The sequence below is a fragment of the Equus quagga genome, chromosome 2 (genome assembly GCF_021613505.1).
Source record: "Equus quagga isolate Etosha38 chromosome 2, UCLA_HA_Equagga_1.0, whole genome shotgun sequence".
NCBI classification, from domain to species: Eukaryota; Metazoa; Chordata; class Mammalia; order Perissodactyla; family Equidae; genus Equus; species Equus quagga.
This window is the reverse complement of record NC_060268.1, coordinates 37,793,245-37,809,986: the sequence shown is the minus strand read 5'-3', so window position 1 is coordinate 37,809,986 and position 16,742 is coordinate 37,793,245. Positions and strand designations below refer to the sequence as shown.

At 49.7% G+C, this 16,742-nt stretch overlaps 1 protein-coding gene across 1 annotated transcript; it reads right to left on the bottom strand.

Annotated features, from left to right (window-relative positions):
* Positions 1-1,891: 1,891 nt before the first annotated feature.
* Positions 1,892-4,892, bottom strand: INAFM2 (InaF motif containing 2). Its single transcript, XM_046655481.1, has one exon. The coding sequence runs from the start codon at positions 4,529-4,531 to the stop codon at positions 4,070-4,072; it is 462 nt and encodes a 153-aa protein (XP_046511437.1). The 5' UTR covers positions 4,532-4,892; the 3' UTR covers positions 1,892-4,069.
* Positions 4,893-16,742: the final 11,850 nt, after the last annotated feature.

Sequence of the window (16,742 nt, the reverse complement as noted above, 5' to 3'; positions counted from 1 at the left end):
CACCACAATGACACTAGGGCCAATTGTATCCGGCACAGTGATCGACCAGGTGATCCACCATTCAGAGCTTAGTGCCAGTCCTGTGAAATGAGCAAAGCCACTGTGGTCCCTCCCTCCACCCAGGGAGACAAAAAAAAAAAGTACAGCTGTGGCCCTTTTGTTACTGCATTGCAATTCCAGAAATACCTCCATTCTCTGCAGACAGGAAGGAGAGGATGATTATTACCCCTTCTAAATAGCTGTGGTAGCCCTAAAGCTCGGGACCTGAGCTTTCAGTTCCCCTTAAAGAAACATGTAGGAACAAGTAGATGCTCTCCACTCAGCATTTCAAAACAGGATATAAATACTCCACTGAAGAACACACTATCTTAGAATTCCCTAGTGAAAACTGAAAAACAAGGTAGACAGGAACACTTCCAAAGCTGCGGTCTCATACCACATGGCAATCCAGAGCTGTCAGGAAGGAAAATATTTCTCATACTTAAAACATCAGGGAAACATTTCTTTGCACTTCAGCATCAAGAGGGGAAAGAAATGATATCCACACAATCCTAGTCTAAATGGCTTAGCAAACTCCTGACCCCTCACCCTGCAAGACTTCCCTTTCCAGAGGATTATCTCTTCCTTCCAATTCAGGCTGTCAGGGAATAAACACACAGAATGACTTCTAACATAAGCAAACACCTAGAAGTGATCCTGGCGGTCCAGACGCAGAGCAGCTGAAGGAAACTAATCTCCCTTTGCACAGACCTCTCCTTCCTGACTCAAAACCTGATGGACAATTTTGCAGCTAATTTCTAACCCCTGAAAATAAAGCTCTTCTGACCACTGCTCCCTGCCAACCGGTCCCTGTTCTGGCGGAATAGTGCCCTTCTCACCGGCCAGCAGGCTCCTGCCGCACACGCTGCTCTATGTGCCCAACGTGTGAAGCCGCGTGCAACTGCAGCAGCCACATGTCACTGTCTACAGAAAGGAGGGGCTGACTAGAAGAACCTCAGGAACTTGCACTCCCCTCTGCTCTGCTGTACCAAGCCCTCTCACAGAAAGCCATTGTGTAGGCTGAAGAGGGAAATAAAAGAAGGGCAGACTTTTTCCATGCTCCCCTGCAGACTACAAGGTGATGGAAAAGCACAGCAGCCACCCCCCAACAGCTCAGGAGAAGGGCAGGCCTCAGGGGGGCCCCCTCACTGGCTTCTCACTCAGGTTTGTACTGGGCAGCATTGTCTGATAATGAGCTGAGCTCAATCGCCTGCCATGTATTTTGCAGCATAACTAATCCCTTATATTTGTGCTTTTCACCCACATGTCTTTTATTGTTTGCTTTAGGGGGAGAAAAAGCCTCACCTCTGAAGCAACCTACACCTTCTTGCAGCTGTTTGGCTCTCTCGCTTCCTCCACCATAGACAAAGCTCTGACCAACCACTGCGGGCGCACCAGTGTGGCTTTCCCAGTGTTAGTACTTCTTGAGCTATCTAGGGGCCAATGGTTTAAAGATGAGAACAGTGGAGCTATCAGGAGGCTTTATCCTCACCTCAGCTCTCAGCCAGCTCAGTGTCTGTAATAATTCTTAATATGCATGCTTACTGGTCTCTTAGCTTCCCCAGCTAGGCGTCTGCTCAGAGTTCTGTAAGACTGAACTTTTTTCGACCGTTTTAGTGGCTGATCTAGACATCACTGTTCTTCCGACCCATGATTGCTTCCCGACGAAGATGGATTCCTGCCACCTTCACTAATCAATTCAGTCAAGCCATCAGGCACAGAGAACAGCAGGGCAATTGCTTTTTCCTCCTACACCTATTCATCACCATCCATCCACTGTTTCAGACCATTTCCTCTTCCACCTTCTCCTCCTTCCCCAAGAAGTATGAAAAAGAGAAACGATCAACTTACGTAGAGTTCTTAGAATGTATTTTTGTTCACCTGAAAAATAAAACTTTTAAAAAATATACAGGACTTTTTGAGTACAGGTATATCTTAAATGGCTGAATTATAAATAATGTCTCTGGTCGTGTTCACAGCTAGAGCTGGAGTCAATGTCCCAATTCCAGTGAAGGCTTTAGAGAGGCAGGAGGCCAGCAGCTGGAGCTGTGAGTGGTCTCTCTAGACTCTGTGATCCACTCCAAAGTGGATTAAATAGTCCCAAACACAGGGGTCAGGATGGGGACAGGGGACTGGACTCCCAGATGTTCTCCCACAAGTTCAAAGGATTCTTGGAATAAGAGATCAATTTACAAATTATTAAAATATAGGACTAAAAATTCACACAATAAATATAAATTACAGGCTATTATTGAAGTTATAAAGTGGCATTTTACGTTTCTTCCCCCTAGGCCCCCAACCAAAATTTAAAAAGGCCTCAAAGGCTTCCTAATGACCAAAGTCAAGTCAGCTGCTCAGAAATCTCCTCCAGCCAAGACACCTTGAGGGTGCCACCAGCCTGCCCGCAGCTATGACAGCTCAGCTGCTATCTTGCTCACAGCAGGACATGGCTTAAAACAAGGCTGTTGTCCTGTAAACTTGGATCAGAGCTAACTAGAGTGTAGGCCAGAAAACTGGAGACAAACTGGTTCAGGACTCAGGTGGGTAAGTTTTTGTCTTTTTTGTTTAAAAAAAGTGCCTTATTTCCCAAAAAGGAAACACTAAGGGGTTTGATATCTTGTCGCTACCCACACTCAATTGCCTAAAAGCAAGTGGCAGAAGGAAGTGGACTCCAAATTGATGTATAATTCTTGCTGCCCCAGAGCTATAAATGTGTCATTTCTCTTGATGTTTCTCATCTCAGTAAAAATATAGGCTGCATACAAGTAGCGTTTATCAGGAGAGGTAAACACCCATGGCTGGTCTATTATCTGGCTATCAGAACACAATCCTGAGTTTGAAGCCCACCTTGCAGCCTTTCTGGTTCTATCTAAAACTCAAAACCAGAGGACATTCTCAAAGCTCTGGTTTCGCAACAGATATCACCCTAATCTCAGTGCTACACTGTCACTACAGGCTCAGGAAAGAGGGAAGGTGATGGTGATTATTGGAACAAGACAAGATCTTGAGGAGCAGCAAAATAAAAATAAAAATAAAGATACAACACTTGTGAGCCACTCACTCTACTTACAAAAGCTTGCTCTTCTAAAAGAGCTGTGAGGAGAAGGCCAAGGATGGAAGCACAGAGGCATTCATTGCTCTTTCCCTTCCTTCTGCCCTGGCCCCCATCCAGATACTTCGGGCCGCAACAGGAAGCCTCTTGGGTGGGGACACTAGGGTGGGACGAGGAGGGGATCAGTCCATTCCCCACCCAGCGCAAACGGCTTTTTCTTCTCCTAAGGTTTTCCACTGCCCTTTCAACAAGTCTAAGAATGATTATACTCTTTTGTGTCATAAAACTATCTTTCTGAAATAGGAGGGGGAATAGGGGCAAAAGTGGGTGATGGAAAAAACAGCTTTTGTGCCCTTCCAGCTAGCTGCACTTTGGGGGCCAGCAAATAGCCCTTGCTTGACCCCATCAGTCAGTAGCTACCCAGGGTGTCGGAGAATACATATAGTACTATGTAATTATAGCTTCTAGTGCATATGTCAACAACTATATACAGGGATCTATAAATTAAATGCATCTGTGGCCACTGCAACTAGGTTGACGTACCTGAGCTCCACTACTTTTGGTGCCCTCCTCCTTTCGAGAGCTTCAGCTTATTAAAGAAGAGCCCCTACAGCTCCCTCCTTCCCCTGAGTCTTGGGGGAAAGCCCGAGTCACCCCTGCACGTCGGATACAGAAAAGCGAGCGGCGCAGACGGGTTCAGTGCTGGGATCTCCCACCCCTCCCCCCACGCCCCTTATGGCTCAGGGCCCTGGCGCAGCACTGTCCTGGGAAGACCAAACCCCGAGCCCCTGGAGAATCGTGGTCCCTTGGCTGAAGATCAGGCTGCAGGCCACTCGCCCCCGGGGCGAGCCGACGTTCCTGGGGGGGGGGGGGGGGGGCGTTCACTCCCGTGGGGGTCGCTCCCGCCGGCTCCTGCTGCAAAGTCCTGCCTCCCAGCTTGCAGAGGACGGCTCCCGGCCGCCCCTGGCGCGGAGGGGTTCAACGACTCCCGGGCGCCGCCGCGGCTTCCTCCTCGTCCTCCTCGGGCCCCCGCGGCTGCTCCAGCGGCCCGGCCAAGGGGCTGTCGGCCGAGGGCTCCGGAGGCATGGGCCGCGCCGCCTGCAGCGGGGGCGCGTCGCGCGGCGCCTCGCGGCGGGACGACCCCGTGGCGTTGGGCCCCGTCGCCGCCGCCCCCGAAGTCCCGGACGGGCCGGTGGCATTGGAGCCGCCGGGGGGCGGGCCGGCGGCTCCCCCCGAGGTCCCGGCGCCCACCGGCTGCCAGATGAGGCTGTAGTAGACGGCAAGCACGATGGCGGCCAGCGACACGGAGAGCACGTAGGCAAACACGGTGGCGAGCCGGACCCACTTCTTGTTGGTCTTGGCCGCCATCTTCGCCTTCTTGTCCCCGGTGTAGGTGGCCGGCTTGCCCCGCTCGGCCGGGGCCGCGTCGCGCTCCTTCATGGGGGGGCCCCGGCCTTTGCCCCGGTGCTCCACGGCCCCGGTTGGAGGGGGCCTGGCGGCCTGCGGGGACTGGGCAACGGGCGGCCCGGCGCCCTCGGTTCCCGGCCGCTCGGCGCTCCGCCGCCGCGCCTCACGCCACCCGCCCGCAGCCCGCCACCGCGTCGCTGCAGCCGCCGCCGGGGCCTGGACCAGTCACCGCCGCCAGCGCCGCCGCCGCCGCCGGCCCGTCAGCTGCTTCCGCGCCGCCGCCACAGCCACAGCCGCCACAGCCGCCCGGCTCCGCGTCCCCATCCGCCGCTGCCGCCGCCGCCGCCTGCCCGGCCGCCGGCCGCCCGGTCTCCAGTGGCCGCGCGGACAGCGCTCCGCTCCAGCTGGGCTCCCCCGCCTCGCGCGCCGGCTCCAGGGGCGGGGAGAGCGCTGCTGGGGGCTGCCTCTTAAAAGGGCGACGCCGCGGTCCGGAAGCGCCGCGCGGGGAGGCGGGCTTCTATCGTGTGCCGCGAGCCCGCCGGGACGCCCCGTTAAGAGAGAGTTAAAGGAGGCTGGCTCTTAAAAGGGCAAGGCCGCCTCCGCCCCGCACGGGCTGCCGCGCTGAGGCTGGGAGCCCCCGGCGCTTCTTTAAAAGGGGAACAGCGTCGTTTGGGGCGGAGTGCGGAACTGGGAGGGGGCGGGGAGAGGCGGTCGGAGCGCGGGGCTGTCAACTCCGGCGTTTCCTCTCTCTGTCCTGACTGTCCGAAGCGACAGGTGGAATAGCAGCAGCGGCTGGGCCCTCAGGCCTCAGTTTACCCCCAGAAGTGGGGGTGATACTACGTTCGTGCTCGTGGCTCGTGACCCGCTCCACGTACCTCCCGAGCGGATCTTCCAGACCCCTTTACGCCTAGCAAGCCCGGTCCACGTCCGGTGTAGGCAGCCAAGGAGCACTGTGGACCTAGCTGGTGGCACCTCTTCTTCCCCCCGCCCCCAAGTTCCACGTGGGCTTCCGGGGCCTGCTGAAATCTCCCCAATTCCCTGTCCTCTTAGAGCCCCGAGTTAGGCTGCCCAGACCTTCTGGAGCTTCCGGGGCAGTACCACGTGCTGAGTTGGTTCTCCAGGCTCGCCTCCCACCTTAGTCCCGAGGTTTGCAACAGGTTCCAGGTCCCGCTTCTTGGGGTTTCCGACTCCCAGGTTTGGGCTTGATTTGGATTCAAGAGGCTACACTGAACGGTGGAGCGGCTCCGAGAGCTTGCCCCCTCTCGTATCCTCTCTGGGCCTCAGAGTCTGGGCGGTTGTTCCCTGCACCCCTTCCCATGTGAGGTGTGTCCTCCCTCGGGTCGGTGCTGAAGACCCCTCTCCAAGGTGCCTTCCCCCTCCTTCCCCGCCCCTCCTTTCTCTCCTCCTCATTCCCTCTCTATGAGGCTTTCTAGAATTTCTGGTTTTCTCCTCCTTGAATTCTACTTCCTGTGTTCCCGGAGTTGGGTGTGTGGACTGCCTGGATATCTCAATGAATGTGGGAGACTGCACCTTCACGAGTGTGTGTGGGGAGAGGACTGTGGTCCTGATGGGGTTCTGCGGGTGAACCACCCCTCCTGCCCCCGCAGGTGCGAGCCTGACTCCTGGCTTCTACTGTGTGGGGCAGGACCCTCTGTGCCCTTCCAATTTCTCCTTCTCCACGGGAATCCTTAGCTGCCAGACACTACCTCTTTATGAAGAAGCTTCTCCCCAGCACTGCTGCCGGGCCACCACAGCCACACAGAAGTCAAGTGGCTACCAGAGCTGAGTGTGCTGATTGACCTCTGGAATGAAAGGGCTGTAACCCAGCCCCTGACTTTCATTCCTGAGGCCCAGGTGTGAGTCTGCCTCCAGCACGGGCCAACTGGATGCTTATTCCCAGGAACAGCCTGCCTTTTTACTTTCTGAGAAATTTCAAGGACATCAGAAGTTTGGAGTGGTTATTGCCTTCTGTGGGCTGATGGGGAAAAGACAACCACTCCTTCCCCATCCTGCTCCCAGGCCGGCCAGAGCCGGACTAGCACTGCAGCCTGCTGGGTTAAAATCCCCGAATTGTCTTTGGATGTTGAACTCTCTTCTCTCCCCTACTCTCTGGCTTTGCTGGCAAGACTGATCATACCAATTACACCAAGGTGAATTATTCTTACAGATTCCAGGGAAGGCCGACCCAAAGCCTCCTTTAATCCTCTTTCTTGAACACACTCTGTATTTTTTCTGTTGCAGGTTAAACTTCTTTCTTCTTGCTTGGTTCCCAGTGGAGCGGAAAAACAACATGTCACTCTTTTCTATACTAAAGAATAAATGCACTTGAAACTCTTACTCAATTCTTCTCACCCTATATGTCTCCAAACTAAACAGTGCCAGATTCTTTAACCTGTCATCAATAAACCCTATTTATTATCTGGATTTACATAGTGTCTTTTGCCCTAAGAACTCAAAATGCTTTCAGATATAATTGAGCCTGATCTCCCTGGTGCCTGAGCCATCAAGAAACCATTAGTGTATTCCTGTTGCAGGCAACTAAATGGCCCCCTAGTGGCCTGAAAGTGAATATACTTCTCCAAGTGCCTCTCCCCTACTAAGGGTAAGCAGAGTCGGAGAAATCAGAGAATCAGGGCAGCTTGGGGACGGAATGGGCCCAAAAGTTCATCTTTTGTAAATACCCCCACGGACCCTACAACCTCCTCCACAACACTCTCCAGCATCAGCTAACACACCCTCCACGATGGTGTACCTTACTGTCTGCTCCCTAAGGCAGCCTTTTCAGGCTTTGGAAAGTTCTGACCAATTAGAACAGCAGCTACATCCACGCCTTTATGACGTACTAGGCACCATACCAAATGCTTACATTCCTTGTTTCATTTGTCCGACAACAATCTATCAGGTAGGTAGTATTTATCTTCATTTCAGAGATGAAGAAACCGCCTCAAGACGGTTAAGCCACTTGCCCAAGGTCCTTTAGCTAGATAGAACTCAAATCTGAGTCCGACTCTAAGGCATTGGGTTCTGATCCCTGTTCTCCTCTGCCTCATAGGTGGAGCTGAACTTAGTCTCTGTAGTGGATGTTGTGGGGTACCACCCAGATCACCCTCAGGATGGAGGCACTCATTCCTCTAGCTGCCAGAGTGCTGGCTAGTGATGGCTCACAGCTGTCACTGTCCCTCAGAATTGCCCTCAGGTGCTAAAGAAGCTGCCTCTCTCTCCTGGCCGACAAGACCAATAAATAGGGCCACGCTGCAGCAAAACGCAGAGAGACATGTGCAGGGGCCTGCTAGGGAAGGAGGAGGACTGTCCTCCCAAGCAGCTGCAAAAGTAGCCAGTAAGTACTGGCAGGAGCCGGGAGAGAATGTATGGGCTGGATCAAGGGGGAGCTGAATATTAAGTTGAATATGGGAGAGTTTACTGATATGGGGAGCACTTGCCCGTGAAACAGGATTTAATACGCTGTCAAGGATCCTGAGAAGAGAAAGGCAGTGGCCCATCAGGTGAAATGGAAATCTCAGAACTACCATGGCAGAGGTAGAGGAAGGGTCCAAAAAGCTCAGAGAAGTGGGCATGCTTTGGCAGGTATTTTACATAAGGTCAGAAAGCCACTTAAGTTCTGCAGGAAGGCCCAGAAGATCCCAGAGGAAAGCAGGGGAATGCACTGGTGAGAAGCTCAGTTTTCGCTGTCCTCTGTAGGCCAGGGCTGAGAGCAAGAGGCCATTCAGAACTGGCTCCCTGAAAGCCATGCGGACGATGGGACCATGAAATAATAGGAGCCAGACGTTGGCACAACTATTGCATGAGCAGCCAGTTGGAGCGGCAGTGGGGGTCCTGACAGTGGACCTATGCAGAGATGGGCAGCCAGTGATGGCATTGCTCAGCTTATGCCAGTGGTTCTCAGACTTTTTGTTCTCACGGTCACTTCACACTCTTGAAAATTGACATCTCCAAAGAGCTTTTGTTTATGTGGGTTATATGTATTGACACTTGCCATATTAGAAATAAGATCAAGAAATTTGTAAAATATTTATCCATTCATTTAAGAAAATTAGCCCTTTATATGTTAACATAAATAGCATATTTTTATGAAAAATAGCTATATATATTTTTTTAAAGATTTTATTTTTTTCATTTTTCTCCCCAAAGCCCCCCAGTACATAGTTGTGTAGTCTTCATTGTGGGTCCTTCTAGTTGTGGCATGTGGGACGCTGCTTCAGCGTGGTTTGATGAGCAGTGCCATGTCCGCACCCAGGATTCGAACCAACGAAACACTGGGCCGCCTGCAGCGGAGCACGTGAACTTAACGACTCGGCCACGGGGCCAGCCCCAGAAAAATAGCTATATTTTATAAAACAAAAAAGTGAGTGCAAGACTGGCTTTTTTCACATTTTTGCAAATCTCTTGAATGTGGCTTTATAGAAGATAGCTGGATTCTCACATCTGCTTCTGTCAGCAATATGTTGTTTTACTTAAAATATATGAAGAAAATCCGGCCTCACTCAGATATGTAGTTGGAAAATTTTAATGATAAAAAATAATAAATAAAATAAAAATTTTAATAGCCTTTTCATATCATTGTGGGTATTTTTCTTTGCTACTACACCAAAACTCAACAAGTAGTATTTTCTTAAATGGTAGTTGTAAAGTAGAATATGAAACTTTGCCAATGAATTTTTTGTACTCAATCACATTAAAGTCTACTGGTCTATGGGGCTGGCCCAGTGGCACAGAGGTTAAGTTCACATGTTCCACTGCAGCAGCCTGGTTCCGGTTCCGGTTCTCCAGTTCCAATCCCAGGTGCAGACATGGCACTGCTTGGCAAGCCATGCTGAGGTAGGCGTCCCACATATAAAGTAGATGAAGATGGACATGGATGTTAGCTCAGGGCCAGTCTTCCTCAGCAAAAAGAAGAGGATTGGCAGCAGATGTTAGCTCAGGGCTAATCTTCCTCAAAAAAAAAAAAGTCTACTGGTCTACCTTGCACTATGAATGGTGAATGGCTGTTCTACCCCTGCATGATTTTGTAACATCCTCCCTTGGCCATTGAATTATACAGATCTTTCAAATATTGATATAATTCATTATACAATATTAAAAATCATATTTGGTAATATCATCAGAGAAAGCTCATGTAGTAGGAATCAGTCAAGGTCATGATAGTGCATATAAGTTTTCTAAAATTCTAATTTTCACTTGAAAGCTCAAAATTTTTTTTTGCTTTTCTCCCCCAATTCCCCCAGTACACAGTTGTATATTTTAGTTGTGGGTCCTTCTAGTTGTGGCATGTGGGACGCCACCTCAGCATGGCCTGATGAGCCGTGCCATGTCTGCGCCCAGGATCCAAACTGGCAAAACCTTGGGCCGCCGAAGTGGAGCGTGAAAACTTAACCACCCGGCCACGGGGCCAGCCACCACCCCCCCTTTTTTTTTTCGCTTAAAAGCTCAAATTTTATCATTGGCAATAAATACTATCAATTGTTTTCCTCAAAATGACAGGCTTACTTGGTTTGAATTTGAGAAAACGTGTGCCAGATAACCAAGTCTGAATAACCATAGTTTATCTGTCAGTTATTCTTTCAAATGAAAACGATGTGTCATGAAAAAAGTGACTAGTTTACCTTGTAACTCAATTGCACTAGTGCTTTTCCTTGAGAGCCATTATACTTCCGTGAACAGTACAGTACTTTCCATTTAATCACAGACAATATTAAAAAGACATTTAATTAAGGGTCATGATTTAATAAAATTTAACAATTTTTATTGCTCTGTTAAGGACATTCTTAAACAGAACTGACTCTTTTCTTTTTTTTCTTCCTTCCTTCCTTCCTTCCTCATCTCCCTCCTTCCTTCCTTCTCTCCCTTCTTTCTTTCTGTCACAATGAACTACCAGAGCAGTTAGGTGCCACTGCCTTGGTTTGTTAAGGTGCTAGAAGATTTATCCACCATCGATTTTGCACCATCAGTGCAAATGTCAACACAGTTAAAAAAGCAAATAACATCTTAGTATTATTATGCTAATATTTTGAACTTGCACAACCCCTGAAATGGTCTCAGGAATCCCTGGAGATCTGCAGATCACACACAGAATTGCTGAGCTGTACAATGAAAAGAAATCAAGAATGAAAGACCAGGAGGTTAACGGCAGTTGCTCCAATAAACAGTTATAATGTTTTGTCCAGTTTCCAGACCCAATTCAATTTTTGGGCCCAGAACTGTTGTTGACTGAAGGAGAGGTCGGGTCCCCAGGAGGAAGTCTTCTGTAATACTATGGCAATACCATAATGATTTCCATACTCCTTCCCCAAAGGGCCATGTGACCATTTACTTGGGTCACTGAACACTGCGGAAAGTAGAATAACCAAACATTTTAAAGTCATGCAGTGTTTGGGTTGATATTGATATCTGGAGACCTGAATCATCATCATGGCCCCCCAATAGAGTGGCCCTAAGTAAAAATATATACAGGCTCATGGGCTGTAGCAAATGGCTTGATTAGTTGGTTAGAGGCCTTGAAAGAGAAACATTGGAAGATTGGGAACAAGAAGGTCTTGGGAAGAGGCACGTGGATGTATCTATGGGAGTGGGCACAAAGTGTGGTCTATATATTACACGTTAATGCCCACCAGAGAGCATCCACCATGGAGGAGACACTAAATAACCAAGTAGATAGAGTGACTTGGCTAGCTGATATTAGCCAGCCTCTGTCATTGACCACTTGTGCTGGCACAATGGCCACATGAATAAAGTGGCCATGTTGGCATAGATGGAGGTGACTTACAGGCATATTGTATACGGTGGCAGGGGTGGGTCCAACAGAATGGGCTCCCACACCAAGGCTGATCTGTTGTTGCTGCCAGATCTCCAATCTGCCAGCAACCAATGGCCAAGCAGCCACTTGGTAATGAGTTGACTACATTAGACCTGTTCTACTCAGAAGGGTTGGTGACTCATCTTGACTTGAATCAGCATATATTCTGGATTTGGATTTCTCTTTCCCACTAAAGGCCTCAACCAGCACCACTCTCTGAGGACTTAAAGAATTTGATTCATTGACATGGGATCTCATACAACATCGCATCAAACCAAGAGTCCCACTTTATAGCAAAAGAGTAGGCAAATGATCACGGAGTCTTGGGGGCCTATCATATACTTTGCTGTCGCCTGGTGAATAGAGCTGATAGAGTGAAAGAACAGCCTTTCCAAGGTGCAGCTGAAGCACCATTTTAGGGATGATGGGACACCACGCTCCGGGATGAAGAACGCACCCTATTCAACAGCTATAATATGGTGCTCTGGCCCAACAGGTAGAAAACAGAGGTCTAGGAAGCAAGGGGTTGAAGAAGGAGTAACCCCACTTACCATCACTCCTGGTGACCCTTTTGGGGGAATTTGCAGTTCCTGTTCTTATGGTTACAGGCTCTCTGGGATTAGAGAATCTGGTCCCAGAGGCAGAACACTTCTGCCAGAGAACAGAACAAGAATCCCATAAACTTAAGTGTGGCTGCTTTCTGTCCTTCAGACTCGTTGTGCCAAGAGATCAGCAGGCAAAAAAAGGAGTCACTTCCTGGCAGGAGTACTTGATCTTGATCCTTTGGAGGAGATGGGGCTGTGACTACATAATGGGGTCAGGAAAGAATATGTCTGGCATGCAGGTGACCAACTAGGGTGTCTCTTGGTATTCATTTGCCCCATTTTGATAGTAAGTGAACAAATTCAACAGCATGGTTTGAGAAGGGCATGGTGATTAGGAGCTCAGACCCCTCAGGAAAGAGGATCTGAATGGGTAATGGGCTGGGGGCAATGCTGAATATCAGTTGTGACACCAAGACACGCTATAGTAGTGGGGGCTATATTTCATCCTATCTACCTTCCTGTAAGTTTCCCAGAGAAAGACATCGCCAGAATTCTGGAGGAGCTCTTCCCAGGTAGAGTGAGCGTACCATATGAAGCAAGTAGGTCTGAGCCTTGCAAAAGTGGTACTGTTGTGGCTGCTATGGTGCACCACCCAGATCCTGCCTTTGAGACCACTAAGCTTATGCTTAAGTTGCCAGGACTGTTGGCTGCTGATGGCTCACAGCTGAGTCTCTCCCTGGGCATTTCCTTCAGCTGCCAAAGGGAGCTGCCTTGCTCGATTTCATGACCCCTCCCTAGGGATCATCTGCCTGGTCAATGTGGGGGTTCAAATGTCCAGCCCTCTTGCCTCAGTTGGGGCCAGATCTGAAGGGTCATCCCAACCTCAGAACTCCCAGTGGAGGCATCCTTAGTTGTGCCTGCAATGTTGATCAATTTCTTCCTCCACTCAATCCTGGTTCCTTCACTCCCTCAGATGTGTCATGTTGTTTCTGAGAGGACCTCCCAATAAACTTCCTGCCAGCAATCTCTGTCTCATAATATTTCATGAGAAACCTGACCTAAGGCAGTCACCTGTCACCTCAGACTCTAAATTTGGGACCCCAGAGAACAAGTCTCACACCTCTGAAGGTGGGCCTCCTGGCCACCTGTGTCTTCTATGGCTTGGTTCCCTCCACCAGTCCTCACAGTGTTACGTGCATCCTCCATCCTGGCCCCCCAACCAAATCTCCTCCAGTGTGTGCACTTCCTCCGGGTAAAACACCCTAAATCGAAGGCCCTGAATACATTAGGCATGGTCTGACATGTCAAGAATGAGGACGCGACTGTCTTCCTTGGTTCTAGGTCCTTGGCTGCACATTGGAACCAAGAGTGAAGCTCCTTGGAATTCCATACTCCTCACCTTCCTTCCCCTTTCCTCACCCATCCATCCCAGGTCCTGATTCAGAGGATCTGAGTGCAGCAAGGAATACGCAGTGTTACCACACCTTCCCAGGCAATTCTGACTGATATCAAGATGGAGAATCACTGGGCTCAGTACTCAACTTCAATTCAGCCACCTAAGAGTCTGTCCATTTTTTTGGCAGTCTTTTCATTTGCCTCACGTGGAGCTGGCTGTCAGTGAAAACCCTCAGTTTGATTCACACATGCTTCTGCTAAGCCGCCACCTCCCCACCCTGTCCTTGTACTGTCGGTACCTTGGAGCCAAGCCCGGATCGCTCCGTTAAGCCCTGTCTGTTTTACCTCGTGAGGTCCAGGCTGTTGCTCCAGCAGGTTAGGATGTTCGGGGATCCTGAGTGTGTCTCTCAACATATCCCCTGTCCTCACTGGCCTCCTGCTATTCACAAAGTTGAGGGGCTTGTTCGCTGTGGTTTTGCCCAGGTACTGATAAGAAGTGGTCCAGCGGCTGGCCCGGTGGTACAGCGGTTAAGTGTGCACGTTCTGCTTCGGTGGCCCAGGGTTTGCTGGTTGGGATCCTGGGTGTGGATGTGGCACCGCGTGGCAAGCCATGCTGTGGCAGGCATCCCACATATAAAGTAGAGGAGGATAGGCACGGATGTTAGCTCAGGGCCAGTCTTCCTCAGCACAAAGAAGAGGATTGGCAGTAGATGTTAGCTCAGGGCTAATCTTCCTCAAAAAAAAAAAAAAAAAAAAAGAAGTGGTCCAGGACAAGAGTAAGGAGGGGAGCAGTGAATCAATTCTGAGGGCATTCCTTATGTGCAATGCACCATGCCAACCTGGAGAAGGGCATCATCTAACTCATTTTCATCACACTTATGAGGACTGGGCCATTTCACAGATAAACAGAGGCAGAGAAGATGATTAATGTGTCCAAGAACACCCTGTTGGGGTAGGAGCCAGTTCTTTCCTGCCATCTACAGCTCTCATCTCTAGGTTTGTCATCTCTCAGAGGAAAGGCAGGAGATAAGAGTGACAAGTTGGCCCTTCTGATTGGAAGGAGAGAGATTTTTAGAGCTGGAAGGATTCTTAGAAATGACCAAAGCTTAACACATGAGAGAGCTCAGCTAACTTGCCAAGATCACACAGCTCACCTTTGCTCCGGTTAAGACTGAAATCTGGGTTTCTTGAGGATGAATCCAGTGTTCCCTCAGCTACACCTCTAGGAAAGTTTGATCCAAAATGGCACTTCAAAGGGAAACACACACAGGATTGATTCTTTTCCACTCTTAAGTCCCAGATATTTCCTTTGATGACTCCAGAAGGGCTTGCCACGGGAGGACAGGCAATGTCTTCCTCCTAGGCTCCTGCAGAGAACTCCTCAATGGCCTCTCCTCTCCTCCCTAAGGGATTAGAATCTCAGCACCTGCTACCCTTGTCCCTGCCTCCATTCACACTCAGCTCTCAGTACGCACAGGGTGGCTGGATCTGGAACCACAGCTGGACATACAGCTGGACTGATGGACAGCTCCTGGTCCTCACTCTTGCCCTGGCCTCATCAGCTCTGGGGACTGTGGTGGTGCAATCATGGTAGGGGGATGGCACTTGTCCAGGATTTGACCACTTGTGCTCATGACTTCATGAGTTCAGGCCACTTGGGGGACAGCCTGCTTCAAGTCTACAACCAGTAGCACCCCTAACTCCGCCTGCTCTGGGAATGCGGGTCCAGTCCCGATCCACACAAACTGCTGAAACAAACAAAAACCACAACGATCCAGAGAGCAAGTTGGTGAAGGTGTGGAAAGAATAGCTTATGTACTGAGGAAGAAGTAATAATAAGAAACTGCATTTTTTTCTGTCAGTGTCTGCTAACAAATAATAATAATAATAATGATACTGATGCGGGGTCGGTGAGCCGAGGAGTCGAAAGAAAGATTTCTTGGACTCTCAAGGTCTGGCAGTGGTGCTCTTTTATTTAGAGAATAGAATAGCATAGGGACAGGACCCATGGGCAGTGAAGAGCTGTTGCTGCTGCTGCATGGGGACAGGACCCATGGGCAGTCAGAGCTCCTGCTGCTGCCCTGAGTTGAGGGTTAGGGTTAAATTTATAAGGCATGGGTACGTGACTTATTTTTACTGGAAAAAGAAAAGATGATGTAAAAAGCCATTAAATGATTTTAGTGCAGATGAGGTCTGGTTATTGTGCGGTCATATAACTTTAGATATGAATCTGGTCATATAGATCGGCATGTAGGTGAGGATGCCCTGGGCTTCTCTCCCTGGGGAAGCCCCAATTCATACCATAAAAATCCACCAGGTCATATAGTTCGGCATGTAGGCCAGGTCACCTTGGGCTTCTCTACCTGGGGCAGCCTTAATCCACATCAATACTATTGAGCTCATGTGCAGGCACTGTATTAATACTTTACATCCAGTATATTATTAAATCCTTACAACATCTCTGTGAGGTGTTCTTATCCCCGTTTTACAAGTGAGAAAGTTGAGGCACAGGAAGGTTAAATATCATAAGATAAACCAGCTGGTAAGTGGCCAGGGTCACAGAGTACTGAGTGTGGCTCTCTGTGTCAGACTAGGAAACAGACACCAGAGGATGCAACGACTGAGCCATCTTCATTCCAAAAGTAAGCTAGCCATTGGCCCAAGATGCACAACAGGCCTCGGAGCTCTTGAACATCAGGAAAGTCATAGCATCAGATAAGAAATCTACCTAATCTAACTTCTCCTGTTTGGCTGGTTACTGGGTTACCGGAAGATCTGAGTTCCACTTCCACCGGTAAACTTTCCTGATGAACAGGCTGAGAAATCAAAGTACGAGGTCCCCGCATGAAGCTGCCAAGCGATTGAGTGTATTTGGGTCCTGCCACCAGGGCTCCAGGCCCCCAGGAACTCCCTGGGAGGCAGCACCGTGTCGAATGTTAAGCTCTCACTGCAGCTCACCCATGCTAAACCCACCAGCAAACACGACTGCCAATCACAACCGAGACAGACTCACCAGTGACAGCCCTGAGGGTCTGCTTTTCCGGGATCCCCAGCCTTTCCGCAGGAGACACGTGCTATCCAGTGAGCCCAGCAGGGGGCACCCTCGCCCTTCTACCTCCTGCCCTGGGGGTAAAATTGGCAGACGGCCTGGGGTGCCCTTCCCTCAGCTCAGCCCTCAGACACCGTTTTGCATACCTGGTCTTCATGTGACCTTCCTGATTTTCTCCATATCCACTCTACCATTGTTTATACGGTATTTTTCTTTGTCAATTCACATTTTTAAAAACAGAATTTTTTTTTTTTTAAAGCCCATTGCCTGAAGCTTTTCCCAGCTCCCCCAGGGCGTGGATTTCCTGCATTCTGAGGATTGCTCTGCAGGATGTGGGAAGGAGAGTACAGGCCCCACTGAAGCTACAGTTGGGGGTCTCAAGACTTGGGTCCCAGCGATGCCATCACTGGGTAAATGTGGGTGAGGCTTTATTCTGTGGATTCA